Raw genomic sequence first — 14,732 nt, 5'->3', positions numbered from 1 at the left:
ATTAAGCAGAATATTTAACTATTCTGCAGTTGTTGGTGTATTTGACATTTTACTTTTTTTCTTTTCCAAATATATGACAAGTTAAAAGTTTGAAACAAAAAATAAGACACTTGAGTTTCAACAGATGTGAAGCAATAAATCTCATAAAGTTTATTCTTTCTTTCTCGTAACCCATGAGCAATCACTGTAATATGTAATGAGGATTTCAAATTGCGGCATGGTTTTCAGGGAAGAGGGAAGAGAGTTGCCAACAGTATTTCTATTTAAAGCTTCACCGGTAGGCGAGAGTTTGGAGTTTGAGCTGCACTTGATGCTGAAGAGAGAAGGGACAAATTGACTTGATGCTAGTTTCTTAAGAATTACTTGCCCTTTGATTTGCACAGAGTCCTGTGTGTCTAATATTTAGACATGGAGAGCTTTGTGCATCTGAGGACCTTTCTCCTTCTTGTTATAACACAGGTGTCACTATCAGTAGCACAACAGGAAATAGGTAAGTGTCATTCTGAATTCTTTCTTTCAAATTTAATTTCCTGAAAGCAGCGGTAAGGTTAGGTCAAGGACACTTAAATCTTGTATATTTTTCTCACTAAAATAAAGATTTCTTCCTGCTTTCTTTTCTTCCTTCTTTCTCTTTCTCTATTTCTCTCAGACGGTCATGTTTTAGTTGATGTGCACATAGTGCATCTTTCATGAAATTTCTTGAAATACTATCTCACAATTTATTTCATTATAACATATAATGAAAAATCTTAAGCACATTTAGTGATTTCTTACAGAGTCAGACAATATTTGTCATATAATTGCAATGATGAATTTTAATTTGTCAGCTCATTCTGATTATTATGATGTGATATAGTTACATGTCACTTGAGGGCAACTTACACTTCAGTATAACCAACTACTACAACAATATTGCAGTGAGCTTTCACAAAACTTCACAGTATATTATACAAAAAGTTAAACTTGCTTCTACTAGTACAGAGTCATGGTGCTTCACCTTGCAACTTTCAGCTTCAAATGCTTTACATTTGCTTCTGATTGCCTTATTAAACAAACATATGTATCCCATAAGACAGATATTTGTAACAGAGAATATGTCCTTGTGCCTAATCATTTGTGTTTGCTGTTACTTCATATTCAAAAGTAGATGTCAGTACAAATTTTCTATTTATTAGTTTGTACTATTTACTTTAAATGTATTTTGCACTTTCATCTCAGTGGCTGTTGATACATTGCCAGTTATTAATGGTTCAAAAGCTAATGATAACACTATGGAAGGTGACTGTTCCACTGCATTTGTATTTGTCCCAATCTGTAACTGAATCTTAAGGGAAGTATAACATAGGGTTAAAAGAAAAACAGAGGCCAGACTTTAAAATGTTTACTTCTGAATTAATAGTTTGTATTTACTGTATCTGCAATGGTTACATTAACACAGCTAGTTCAAAAATTATTGTGCGAATATTTGGAAATTGCTGTATATTGAACTTGATTTCACTGCAGTTTTCTTCAAATTCAATTTCAGGTACAAATTCTTAAAAATTGTGAGGTGTTTTCTGCTATATACAAATTCTTAAAAGCACTAAGTTCACATTGCCTTAGAAATGGTGCAGTCCAAAGCCTGGAGTAAATGAGGTGTGGAATCTTTATTTAGGAATTTAAAATCTCTAACTTCAATTCATAAGAAGAACGAGGAACTATGAAAGAGATTTAGAATCATAGAATGGTTACAGCACGAAAGGAGGCCATTCGGCCTGTCGAGCCCATGCCGGCTCTCTGCAAGAGCACTTCAGCTAGTCCCACTCCCCCGCCCTTTCCCCATAGCTTTGCAATATTTTTTCTTTCAGATACTTATCCAATTCCAAGCTGTGGTTGAGTCTGCCTCCACCACCCTGTCAGGTAGTGCATTCCAGATCCTAACCACTCGTTATGTAAAAAAGTTTCCCTCATGTTGCCTTTGGTTCTTCTGCCAATCACCTTAAATCTGTGTCCTCTGGTTCTCAACCCTTCTGACAATGGGAACAGTTTCTCTCTATCTACTCTGTCTAGACCCCTCATGATTTTGAACTTCTCTATCAAATCTCCTCTCAATCTTCTCTGCTCCAAGGAGAACAACCCCAGCTTCTCCAGTCTATCCACATAACTGAAGTCCCTCATCCCTGGAATCATTCTCGTAAATCTTTTCTGCACCCTCTCTAAAGCCTTCACATCCATCCTAAAGTGTGGTGCCCAGAATTGGACACAATACTTCAGTTGAGGCCGAATCAGTGTTTTATAAAGGTTCATCATAATTTCCACGCTTTTGTACTCTATACCTCTATTTATGAAGCCCAGGATCCTGTAAGCTTTTTTAACTACTTTCTCAACCTGCCCTGCCACCTTCAACGATTTGTGCACATATACACCGAGGTCTCTCTGTTTATGCACCCCCCTTTAGGATTGTACCCTTTAGTTTATATTTCCTCTCTTCATTCTTTCTACCAAAATGTATGACTTCGCACTATTCTGCATTAAATTTCATCTGCCATGTGTCTGCCCATTCCGCCAGCCTGTCTATGTTCATTTGAAAATGATGAAACAGCAAATCACAGCAAATGCAGAATTGATTGTCATAAGAAGTCATTTTGCTGCCACGTGACTAACGTTGAACTGTAACGTACTAAAGTTATCTGTGTTCAATGGGCACCTTAGTCAGTACTCATGAAAGCAACTGTAACTGCCGTCAGAATTGCTTTTTTCTAAAATATTTCCAGTTATGGTGCCAATTTGTGCAACTCATTGCAATCAAGCAATCTTTTTATTATGTAATGTTTTCATATATTTGCATTTACCTTTAACAACACTCTCATATTTGTTCCATTTTCATCTTGTTCATAAAAGAGATTTGCTTTCATTATTATTATCATTATTATAATTTAAATTTGCTGACAAGATGCCATCACAAATTATCTCTTTTCACTTAAGTTGATGCATCCTTGTACAATAAAATAATAATAAGGCTAAAGTAATTAAATATTATATAATTTACCTGTATTATGAACCAGGTCCTTATAATGTATGTTCTTAACTGAAGCTTAAAAGTGGCCTTTCTCATCAAATCATAAGATTAAATCAAGAGAAAACTGCATTTACTAAATTGCCAACATTGCTACAAACAGTACATTGCTTCACTGAAAGTTAGAGCTGTTCCTGTTTTGAAAGCAACCCTCTATTCTTGGACCTCTTATAGTAAGTAACAGTTTTAGATAATGTTCCTTGTTTAATGCGACTCTAACCTGTACTAGTATTTTAATATCCATTGCATCAATCCAAAATGTGATTACGTGCTTCTGGAGGCTGCAGTGAGTTCTTCTATCTGAGTTCAAATCTTTAACAAGATGTTTAGGTAATAGCTTTCTATTGATTTAATGATTAACTCACTCTGGTGAAATGGCGTGCACTGCTGTAAAATCTTGCGGCAGGTTTTAAGAGTTTTCCAAGTGACAACATTAATGCTGTTTCCATTGGAGAAAACAGTCAAGTGGAGAACTATTGAAAGCAAGCTATACTAATGTAGGAAGCAGTTCAGGGCGGTACATATTATTATGGATTATGTATAGATAAGCATGAGTTTTGGGGAAGGCATCAGCTAGGAAGTGAAGCTGCCTGGGCTGTTAACTGATAAAGCAGCCTTAGTAAAAGCCTAGGAGCTGCATGCTGCTTTCTTCCAGTCAATCAGAACATGCTGTGTGGTATAAGAGGGGGGGAAAAAACACGTTTTAAAAAGGCGCACAGAATAGCAATCTGCCATCACTATTTTTTCCCACATTAGCCTGTAAAGTATTATTTGATAAAACCATTAAGTGTGCTACCTTGGCTGAATGTTTTAGGTGGAAGTTTTGCTTCAGCGAAAGAATGCAATGTTGTTTCTGGCTGTACGGACCTATTTCCTATTGTTTTTGTGGGCACTAATTTTGTTCATGTTTTTGTGTGGGTGTTGAATTTTAGTTCACACCTAACATTATTCTGATCTTGTTTTCATTTTGGAATGTACTAAGGTTTGAAAACATGATTGGAGGCTGGTTTTAATCCTGAGGAAATTGGTTATTGAGGAATAAGGACCAAAACATAGCAAATTGCTTCACATTTATGCTAAAAAGTCCAGGATCTATCCAACTCTTCCATGTAAGCATTTATTTTTGAATATTAGAGGATATATTTCTGAGATCCTCCTCAGAAGAAACTGCTAATGACATGCTATGTCAACAATCACTGCTGTGCCACCAATCTGGTATTGATTTTTCATTGAGATGGCATCAAGAGTATTTATAAAAGAAGAGAGTATGCATAGTCGGTTTTTGGCCGCCTCTCCATCATCATATCCACTTCATTATCTTTTTCTGTGATATTTTATTAACTAAAGATGAAAGACACCCCTAAGATTGAAAAGAGAAGACGAGAGCAATCAAGAAATAGTGACTAAGTGATGTCAATTGTAGGAATTAAACAAACGGGGTTGGGGTTATTGTCTCTGGCCAGTCAGAAGCCTCTGAGCTGCTCCAGGGACCCCCGTGCGGTTTCGAAGTGCTCCCCTATTCCTGGTTCTGACCGCCGGACTTATTCGGTAACGATGTAGACAGAAAACGTGACTCATGGTTGGGTGCAAAACAGACCAGCATTTATTGAAACAAAAAGGAAACAAATTGAAAATAAACGATACAGCACACTTATGCTGGAATGCAGCACTTCACTTAACGCAGTACACTTCTTGTCCACTAAAGCACTCGTTTACTTAATAGAACACTGTTGTTTAAATGCAGCACTTTACTTCTTAGTACAACACTGTTATTTAGACACAGCACTTTTTAAATACAGCTACTTAGTGTTCACTGAAGCACCTTTTCTGCTTAGTGCAACACCCTTTTAATAGCACTTTCAATACAGAACTCTTAGGGGGAGAAATTGGGTATGTAGCGCCACCTGTTAGCGCTTAAAGAGGGCAGTCAGTGGCTGTAGCGCCACTGGCCGCGCCTCCGGCGATATTCAGTGGGGGCGCTAATGGTGGCGTTAGCCTGTTGCGCTGCGCCGCCACCGATGACGTCATCGCTGTTTCCCGAGAGCCCGGCACTTCTCCTCGGTGCCGGGCTCTTTTGCCGGCACTCACGATCGGGGATCGTGCTGTTGCAGGCCCCTCCCCCTTAACAATGGGAGGAAGGCCTGCAGTACCGCAGCGCGCCGTGCCGCAGCGTGTGGTGCTGCAGCACGTTGTGCTGCGATATTCAGTTTCAACGCCCTAAGAGGGACGCGGAGCGCCTCAAGCCTCGCCCCGTCTCCCTCTAGGGGGGCTGAAACTGAATTTCTGGTGATCGGTATTTCTCGGAACGCTGTGCAAAAATCAGCGCCCAGGCAAACTTGCCGCCACTTTGGCGCCTCAACTGAATTTCTAGGCCTTAGTGTTCACTACAGCACTTCTTTGCTAGTGCAACACTGTTACTTAAATAGCACTCTTGATACAGAACGGAGAAATTCAGTATCACCCCGTTTGGGGCGCTAGTATTGGCAGTACGCAAAGTTTAGCGCCAGGCGCAATTTATCGCCACCTCGAGCGATATTGGGTTGCAGCGCCCCTGAAGGTAATTGCGGCGCTAAATCAGGCGCTGCACGGTACTCTTAAGGCACTAACCCGGCGGTGCTACTCAATTTCTCGGCGGCCGGGCGCAGCGCAGGTGCTGTCAATAATCGATGTCCCCGAGACACGCTGGCGCCGGCCAGCTCTTAAAGGGGCTGGTCAATTAACATCAGCAGCCACACTCTGCACCTTGTAGGCCTCAAAATCGGCGGTGACCTACCTGTGGCGTTCAAAACTTCCAAGACATGGAGAGGATCAGGCAGAGAGCGGAGCGCTTTAGCGATGAGGCATTGGATGCTCTGGTTGGCGCAGTGGAGCGCCGGCGAGCTGTGCTGTACCCCGAGAATGGCAGGAGGCCTCATCAGAGCGAATACCGCAGAGCTTGGAGGGATGTTTCCCAAAGAGTCACCTCCAGCAGCATGGTGCCCAGGACTCCTGTGCAATGCAGGAAGAAGTTCAACGACCTCACTCTGGTCGTTAGGGTGAGTGCCTTTTTCACAATCATCTTCATCCCTCCATCTGCACCTGACTTTATGGCCAAAGGGTGCACGAAGCCCCAATGGCCATCTGCCAGCCAGAACCCATGGCCCTTTCTGGAAACACACATGCACATTCAGCTCAGTGCATAAGGTAAGGGCTATTCTACCATGGGGGGCATGTAATGTCAGCTCAGGGCAGCATGTTTCATCACTTCCCGTCCTTTCTCCTGCAGGCCAAGCTGGCCAGGAACCGTAGGGAGCAGCTTTGTACCGGAGGAGGCCGACCTCACCTGCAGACCCTCATAGATCTCGAGGAGCGAGTCCACCAGATAGTTGGAAGCCGGATGAGTGGTCCTGTCACCTTTGGAGCTGCCGACCCCATTGTGCACAGCGATGGTAAGGTCATCACCTTTTTGAACTCTCTCCTTCCACTTGTTCCCCCCACCAGCATGCTTTTTCACTTTGGACCCAAGTCAGTGAATTGCAGCACTCATGCATTCCTTGCTGCCACCCTGTCCTTTTGCTAAAGCCACTCTTCAACCTCCCTGCTTTCAGATGCTGCATCACCAGCTCAGGAGCCGGGCCCTCAAGCTGCCACTGCCACTGACTCTGGAGGCGACGAGCAGGAGGAATCCGGACCATCCCTACCACCCTCAGGCGAGCCAGCCCATCTGCAGACTGGGGAGACTACTTCCCTGGAGGGGAGCGGGGGGGAATGCTCTGAGGAGGAACCAACTCCAGGAACCAGCGGGCTGCAGCAACGCAAGGGGGGTAGGGAAGCTCGGGGGCACGCGTCTCCCCGTAGGGCGAGTCAGGCCGCGAGTACTGCTGCACAGAGCACAGAAGAGGTGCGTGCCCTCACAGAAATGAGCACCCAGGCTGGGCTGAGGCACACTGAGCTCATGGCTGCAGTGGCAAGGATGCCTGAACCCATCGAGACACTGGCAAGGAGTGTCCAAGACTTCAGCGCAGCACAGGCAAGGAGTGCGCAGGACCTCGGGGCAGCACAGGCAAGGAGTGCGCAGGACTTCGGGACAGCACTGGAAAGGACTGTCCAGGGCTTTGGGACAGCACTGGAAAGGACTGTCCAGGGCTTTGGGACAGCACTGGAAAGGACTGTCCAGGGCTTCGGGACAACACTAGAAAGGACTGTCCAGGGCTTCACCGAAGCACTGGCACCTGCCACGCAACTGCTGAGTGCTGCCACGCAGTCACTCGCTGGTCTCATGCAGACGCAGATTGAGGCCACGCGACCACTGACTGCTGCCACCCTCGCTGGATCAGGCAGGATTACCCGGGGCCCTTGCAGCACCACAGCAGGCCAGCAATCTGTGGACCATCCGATTGCTGCGCATGCTGCGGTGCTGCCCCGTCAGAGTGCCAGTGTGTTGGCTGACCAGGGAGCTGCTGTCCGCTCAAAGGATGACAGCATTCCTGATGCCAACGCTGGCACATCTCCACTGCAGCTGCCACCACCTGCAGGACAGACTGCTTCCACCCATGCACAGTTGGAGCAGTCAGCAGCCGGGCCCTCCAGGCCCAGAGGTCTGGTGGCATTGGCTGGGTTCGTAGGATAGCGAGGTTATGCAGCATGCAACATACAACCACGAAGTGGGAGACTCGCTCAGGCGAGTACTGCAGGGCTCCTCCGCCGATTGTGTGCTCCACAATGTTCCTCTTCGCCTGATGGCTCACATTGTAGCGTTCTTCAGCAGGGGTGCTAGGCGAACGGAGCGGGGTCATCAGCCATGGGCACAGAGGATAGCCCTTGTCACCGAGAAGCCAGCCTCCTGGGTGAGCCGGGGCCTCAAAGGTTTGCAACAGAAGTCTGGCGCAGGATGAAGGCGTCGTGGCTGCTGCCTGGGAACTGCGCATTCACTGCGAGGATCAGCTGTCGGTGGTCACAGACCAGCTGGACATTCAAGGAATGGAACCCCTTGCGGTTGCGGAACTCCGCCGGATTCAATACAGGTGCCCGTAAAGCCACGTGCATGTATTCAATGGCACCCTGCACTATGGGGTAGTCTGCTATTGCTGCGAAGCCCTCTGCGCGCTCCCGCTGCTTGTCCGGGGTCATTGGGAAGGAGATGTACTGCCGCCTCCTTCTAAACAGGGCATCAGTCACTTGACGGATGCAGCAATGCACTGCAAACTGCGAGATGTTGGCTATGTCCCCAGTTGCGGCCTGAAAGGAGCCGCTTGCTTAGAAGTTTAGGGCAACAGTCATCTTCACAGCCACCAACAGAGATGTCCAGCACCTTATCTAAGGCTGCAGATCTGGCTGAAGCAGGTGGCACAGCTCAGTCACCACCTCCTTTCTAAAGCGCAGCCTTCTGATACACTGCTCCTCCGACATGTTCATGTAGGAAAACAGCTGTCGGAAAACCCTGGCAGCGTAAGGTCTGGTGTGGCGACGTCTGTTGGCCCTCCTCCGTCTGGCCATGCCTGCCCCTCTCTCCCTGCGTCTCTGTGCCCTTTCCAGATGATTCAGCAGCAGGACGTTCCCCTCCAATGCAGCCCCCATAATAAGTGCGCACAGAAAGTTTCCCCATTTGAAATGCACACCAACAGCAGGGTGATGGTCAGAAGGCTGAAGTTCTTCTGCCAGCGCTGGCTCAGTGGTGAAATGGCTCTCAGTGTGCAGCTCAGCAACTCTCTGTAACTCTCAAAGAAGTTGTGCTCCAAAAATGGCTGCTGTTTTTATACCACAGCAGTCCCCTTTAAAGAACGCCCCCCCCAGCCCGACAGCGACTGGGGAACGTTCCAGGTAAGCTGTCCTTATTAGCGCCAGGCGGAACGGAGAGGGGCGCCACTGAATTTCCAGTTCGGGGTGCCCAAAAGGCGTTGCACACTGAAATGATGTCATGATCTGCCTGCGCCCGTGAGCGGGCGCTAAGATTTAGCGCCGGCGCTAAATGTCCGCTCAATATGGGAAGAGGCGCAGGGTTCGCTGCGCCCAGGTGCTAGTTGGTTAGCGTCCCACTTCTTGGCCTCTTTAGGCGCTAATGGGTGGCGCAACCAATCGAATTTCTCCCCCTTAGTTTTCACTACAGCACTTTTCTGCTAGTGCAACACTATCTTACTTAAATAGGGGAGGAGAAAAACGGACACAACGAGGGAAAATTGACTAAAATTACAGCTTTAACAAAATTCCCCTTAATTCCCACCCCTTAATACCTATTCTAAGTTGCCTTGTAATGGGCCAGAAAAGGTATGCTCATCAATGAAAACGCCTGCTCCGTGCCCCCTGCGGTCTATGATCTTCACTGCCCCGAAGTAGAGAACACCCCAGTATTTAAAAGTAGACTGCTGGTATTCCACTCCTTTAGGCAGGCTTCTGCGCTGTTCTTCTGTAGGCAGAGCACGGAGGCGAGGCGGCAGAGAGAGAGATCACTTCCTGAGAAGCTATCTTATACCCAATTTGGGGCTGAAACCTTCCCGCCCAAATCCGGGTGCATCTGGGCTAAACAAAAGGGATCCGATGTCCCCATTAACTGAGATGGGTTTTGGATGAATTACCCATTTATCGTGATGGGTTTGTAAATGTATTCCCATTCATCGTACTGGGTTTGAATAGAGCTGTCTTGGTTTGAAAAAAAGCATGTCTTTCTTTGATTGCTGAGTAAACAGCCTTGGAAGTTAGTGTAAACAAAAGTCATTGTCCTGTGGTCAAACTGAAACTGCAGTCTCAAGTGGTTAATCCTTTGTGTAAACATTGTAGCAGTTTCTGTATTGTCTCTGCAGGGAGGGAAACTCCCTGAACTGCCTTTGATTGGCAGTTTAGTCAGCCATCTTTGATCTTCCCTTTTTATATGCACACAGTCTGTGTCCTGCCACGAGGTCGGGCAGCCATCTTTGATTACCCCTTTTTCACAGCCACAACAGGCTGCCTTTTCAAGTCCTTTTTGTCTTCTGCCACGAGATCTGACTGCCATTTTGATCCCTGGATTTTTAAAGGTATATTACCCAGGTATTCTTTAATCAAAAATCAATCTTCGGAACTGTAGGAAATTTCAAAATTATTGCGAAATCCTTACACAATGAATGAAGGTAGACCAGTTTCTTTGGAAACTGCTTACAAAATGACTGGTTAGAACCATCCTCAAAACTCCAGGCATCATCTGTCTACTAAAGCACTCAGTTTCACCACCAACATTCTGCATGCAATTCGCCCTGAGCCCTCACTCTTGAACTTCCATTTCACAGAACACAGAGGCCACACTTTAGGCGATCTCAGCAGAACCTCTTTCGACACTAAACCCATGTGTGTCTGCACACAGACCTCGAGCTCACCTCCTCAGCAATTTGCAGCCAAGCTGCCTTGGTTCGCTGAGGAGGCCTCCTCCTTCCGTTTCCAAGGAAGAGGACCTCCTGACATCCTCTAACTCCCTCCACAAGAGCATGGAGGGAGCCCTCATTGAACCAGGCTGCAGCCTTAGATTTTGGGGCTGCCATTCCTGCAGCAGCCAGCACCTTTAAAAGAAAAAAGCATTCATTTACTAAGCTACTACATACTACATTGATAGATTAAAAAATCATGGATGTCTTTCTGGAATAATATGGCCAGCAATTTCATTCAATTATTTGTGTTCACACCAGCCACTGTCAACTCCCCTTTCTAGATAAACAGAACCAAGCCATTCCAGTTACATTTTCTGCAAAGGGGACATGGCCCCTTTAAATTTTTACTCCAAAAACAAATAATCAGACGTAAGAAACTGACATGCTCCAAGCCATTGCCTGGAGGGACCCGCACATTGGCAGTAACAAGGCCAATGAAGCAAAAATCGCAACTGCGGGCCGGCGGCATCCGGGAGTGGGTCCAAAAGCTGCCGAGCAGCGGGCCCGCCCTCAACCCACCTCCTCAATAAAAATCCAGCCCAGATTATCTGGTCATCCACTCGTTTGCCATTTGTTGGATTTTGCTGTGTTCAAATTGGCTACCACCTTTACTGACTGCAGCTCAAAAGCAATCCATTGGACATCCAAGTTCTTCTTTCTATTGATGTTTGATAATGGGTTGATTGCTCCCTGAATGACATTTATCATTCTTTTTTTAAATATTGGTTCTATATCAGGCTGCTTCCAGTCCTCCAGAACTTCACCAGTGTCAGGTGATGGTTTCATGATACTAATCAGTGCCCTATGTCTTTTCTCCCTGTTCTCCTTCAGTATTCAAGGTATGTACCATCTGGGGCTGGGGAGCAGTTTGTGCCAAAAATCTGGAAAGGATTGGTGATTTGCTGTTTACAATGTTAGAACATTTTTGTTTTATTAAATAAGAAAACCACATATAGATCAGATTGATCTGCATTATACACAATTCATTGATCTGATTTCAGATATAGGGCCTGACAGATTAGTTACCTGCCAACTTTTCATTTGATGAAAAAAACAGAAAATGCTGGAAATACTCAGCAGGTCAGGCAGCATCTGTGGAGCAAGAAACAGAGTTAACATTTCATCATTGACCTGAAACGTTTACTCTGTTTCTCTCTCCACAGCTGCTGCCTGACTTGCTGAGTATTTCCAGTATTATCTGTTTGTATTTCAGATTTCCAGCATCCACAGTGTTTTGCTTTTCTTTCATTTGATAATGATTGGTTCACACTCAAACAGTGAACTTCCTTTAAAACATTTAAAAGCTCTTTTAACAATATCCACAATGAATAATTATTGTAAAAAATCTGTGATTAATAAGAAGCTATGCTTATATCAGTGACTACACTTCAAAAAGTACTTCATTGGCTGTAAAGCACTTTGGGACATCTGGTGGTCGTGAAAGGCACTATATAAATGCAAGTCTTTTTTCTTTTATTGTTAATTCAAGGATGTCAATCGTTTGCTCATGAGCATGATCACCCATACAATGTTGTGTGTCGTGACCTGAGTCTTAGACATATGTTTCATGACAAAAGTACTGGTTTGTGATCTATTACTTACAAGGAAAGTCCGAGTGTACCATGGACACAAAAGTGCCATTTAGCTTCATGTAACTTTCCCAACCTACACTATATCGAAGTATACTGTTTGGCATTATTTGTCTTTTTCTTTCAGAGAGTGACAGATCTATGTATTACCACTATATCCTGTTTTTATTTCATTTTTTTTGTTAATACTACTTGGCTATTTATGCATTCACAAAGTCGTAATCATATTGACACATACTTAAAGTCATACCTGTAGGGCTGGATTTTCAATGAGGAGGCGGGTAGGAGGCGGGACTACAACTTTTGGGGTTGTAGTCCCGCCTCCATCGAGTTCTAGCCAACCCACGTGATTTAGACTTGATTGACCTTGTTGAACCCACCCAGCGGGCTCAGCAGGCCAATTAAGGGGCACCCGGCAACAGGTGATGTCCCAGATTGAAATTTCATCTGTCAAGACCTTTTGACAGATGAAATATCAGCATTTCACAGCTGTTTGAAGCTGTCAAACACTGACAATCTTGGCAATCTGTACTCCAGGTTAATTCCTTCCTCTCAGGATGATTTAGAGATCTCTCCAGAACAGAAAGCAAAGGCTGCAGATTTTGACAGCTGGCGGCCATTCTGCTTTCTGTGCTGGTGAGATGAGGGACTCCCGAGACCTGAAGGAAGGAAGGCTGTAAAGGTAAGTAAAGGCTAGTAGAACTTCTTTAAACACTTTACACAGACCAAACACACTTACCTCTGCAATCATGCACCCATCACTCACCTGAACACCGGGCATCTCGACCCCTCCAAGCCCTTCATCCCGACGGCCCGCCTTGCTAACTTGGCGTGGTTTGGAGCCGTCGGGAATTCCACATTTCAACAATGAAAATATGGATTAGGCTAAAAACTGCCTGTTAACTACCTGTTAACAGGCAGTTAATTGGTACTAATCACCTTCCCGCCTCAGGGAGGTGGGTCCCAGCGCAGGACGGGTACCCGCCTCCTTTGAAACTGGCATGGAGGTGGGTTGGGGGTGGGATGGGTTCGGGATTTTAAACCCCCACACGCCTCCAATCCCAACTCCACGGCCCAATGAAAATCCAGCCTGTAATCTCAGTGCATTCAGAATAAACTTCCAGATATGTCTTAGTTCGAAGTAGACTGCAATTTGGACTTTCTCTAAAAGACTGATTATATTTATTTATTTTCCAGGTTCGTCATGCCTAGATGGTAACAACATATTTAATCATCAAGATGTTTGGAAACCAGAGCCCTGCAGGATCTGTGTTTGTGATAATGGTATTGTCCTCTGTGATGAAATAACCTGTGCCCAACTCGACTGCCCTGGCGCTGAGATTCCCTTTGAAGAATGCTGTCCTGTGTGTCCAAATGACCTCTCACCAACAAAGTTCCCTGTAGGAATGCTTTTATTATTGTGTTTTGCATTCTTTGGATAATAAGAGCACTTAACTGTCAAGTTATGTTGTCATCAAGGATAGAGTACAAATGAGCAGGTGTTGATGGACAAGCCAGGCCCAGTGGGAGCCAGGATGCACGTGGCAATGTTTTACATGACTTGGAGTTAATGGGGGTCAGTTTTAACTTTCGGGGGGAAAGCACGGGAGGCAGTATCCCGCCCAGCTGCAGCAACATGAGGCCACAGTGATTTTAACCACCATGCCTGTTTGCCATGCAGCTGGAACACTTCCCGCTGGAATGGGCGGGAAGTATGTGGGAAGCAGCTATCCGCCTGCTGAAAATCGGGCCTCCCATGGCCGCCCGCTGATATGCAGGTAGGTGTGGGGGATGGGTCTTGTGGAGTGAATGGGAGTCATCAGTAGTGGAGGTCTAAACTTTCCTTTTGGGGCCCAGGAGAGCAGTCCTGGCCCCACAAAGACAAGTAAATAAATGTAACTTTCATGGCCTCTTCGTGTCCCCATCCTCTTCTGACTTGCTTCAGCCTGGTGGTGAAGCTGCAGCACGCGTCTGAGTTAAACTTGCATTGGTTCCAATTGATGTCATCAGGCCTCAATTAGTATTGTTAAAGGAGGACCCCACCGGCTTCAGATGAGCAGGTTCAAATTGAACACAATGGGGGAAAAATTCGGTTGCTTTGCGCCTCCCGTTAGCGCCCTAAGAAAGAAACTAGCGTCCGGGCGCGGCGGCGCCAATGCCTCCCATGAAATTCAGCACGGGGTTAGCGGCGGCGGTAACCATTAGTGCCCCGCAGTGCTGATGTCATCGCCGTGTGCAGCGCCCTGCTCGCGCCCCATCCGCGATCTTTGGTAGCTCCCCCTGACTTACCGCCGGATGCAGTGTCCGACGGGGTCAGGGGAGCCTACTTGCGGCCGGGGCGGCGCTATTTAAAGGCGAGGTGCTGGGCGGCTATTTTTGTTGCTGGCTGCTTGTCAGCACCTGCCTCCGCTGCCGTCCCCGGCCTCCTGACGCACCCCCCTCCCCCCACCACGGAGTGCCGGCTGCGCTCCGTGAGCCCGGCACTTCTCTTGACTGCCGGACTCTTTTGCCGCCATTCCGATCCCCGGTGGCCCAGCTGGGCCCCAGGTCGCACTGCGCAAGTCGCCTCCCCTTTAAGAAGGGGAGGAAAGCCTGCAATACCACAGCACGTAGCGCCATGATATTCCCTTGCAGCGCCACAAGAGGGAGGTGGGTCACTTTCAGCAGCACTCTGCTTCCCTCTTGGGGCGCTGCCACTCAATTTCGGCCGCGGGG

At 46.3% G+C, this 14,732-nt stretch overlaps 1 protein-coding gene and 1 long non-coding RNA gene across 2 annotated transcripts in view; one reads left to right on the top strand and one right to left on the bottom strand.

Annotated features, from left to right (window-relative positions):
- The first annotated feature begins 273 nt into the window (after positions 1 to 273).
- The window catches only part of LOC147120253 (uncharacterized), a 107,345-nt gene continuing 92,886 nt past the window's right edge, over positions 274 to 14,732 (top strand). The window contains exons 1-2 of the mRNA XM_085985898.1: positions 274 to 490; positions 13,215 to 13,417. Coding sequence (XP_085842024.1) covers positions 409 to 490; positions 13,215 to 13,417 — 285 coding nt within the window. The 5' untranslated portion in view covers positions 274 to 408. The remainder of the gene's footprint in view (positions 491 to 13,214; positions 13,418 to 14,732) is intronic.
- Positions 4,636 to 14,732, bottom strand: part of LOC147120254 (uncharacterized) — a 34,002-nt gene continuing 23,905 nt past the window's right edge. Inside the window, exon 6 of the long non-coding RNA XR_015078147.1 lies at positions 4,636 to 10,560. This is a non-coding gene — a long non-coding RNA (uncharacterized LOC147120254). The remainder of the gene's footprint in view (positions 10,561 to 14,732) is intronic.

Source organism: Somniosus microcephalus, chromosome 4, assembly GCF_052327205.1.
Source record: "Somniosus microcephalus isolate GS21.2 chromosome 4, FLI_Smic_1.0, whole genome shotgun sequence".
Classification (NCBI taxonomy): Eukaryota; Metazoa; Chordata; class Chondrichthyes; order Squaliformes; family Somniosidae; genus Somniosus; species Somniosus microcephalus.
The sequence above is the reverse complement of the archived record's forward strand: the minus strand, read 5'-3'. Positions and strand labels throughout refer to the sequence as shown.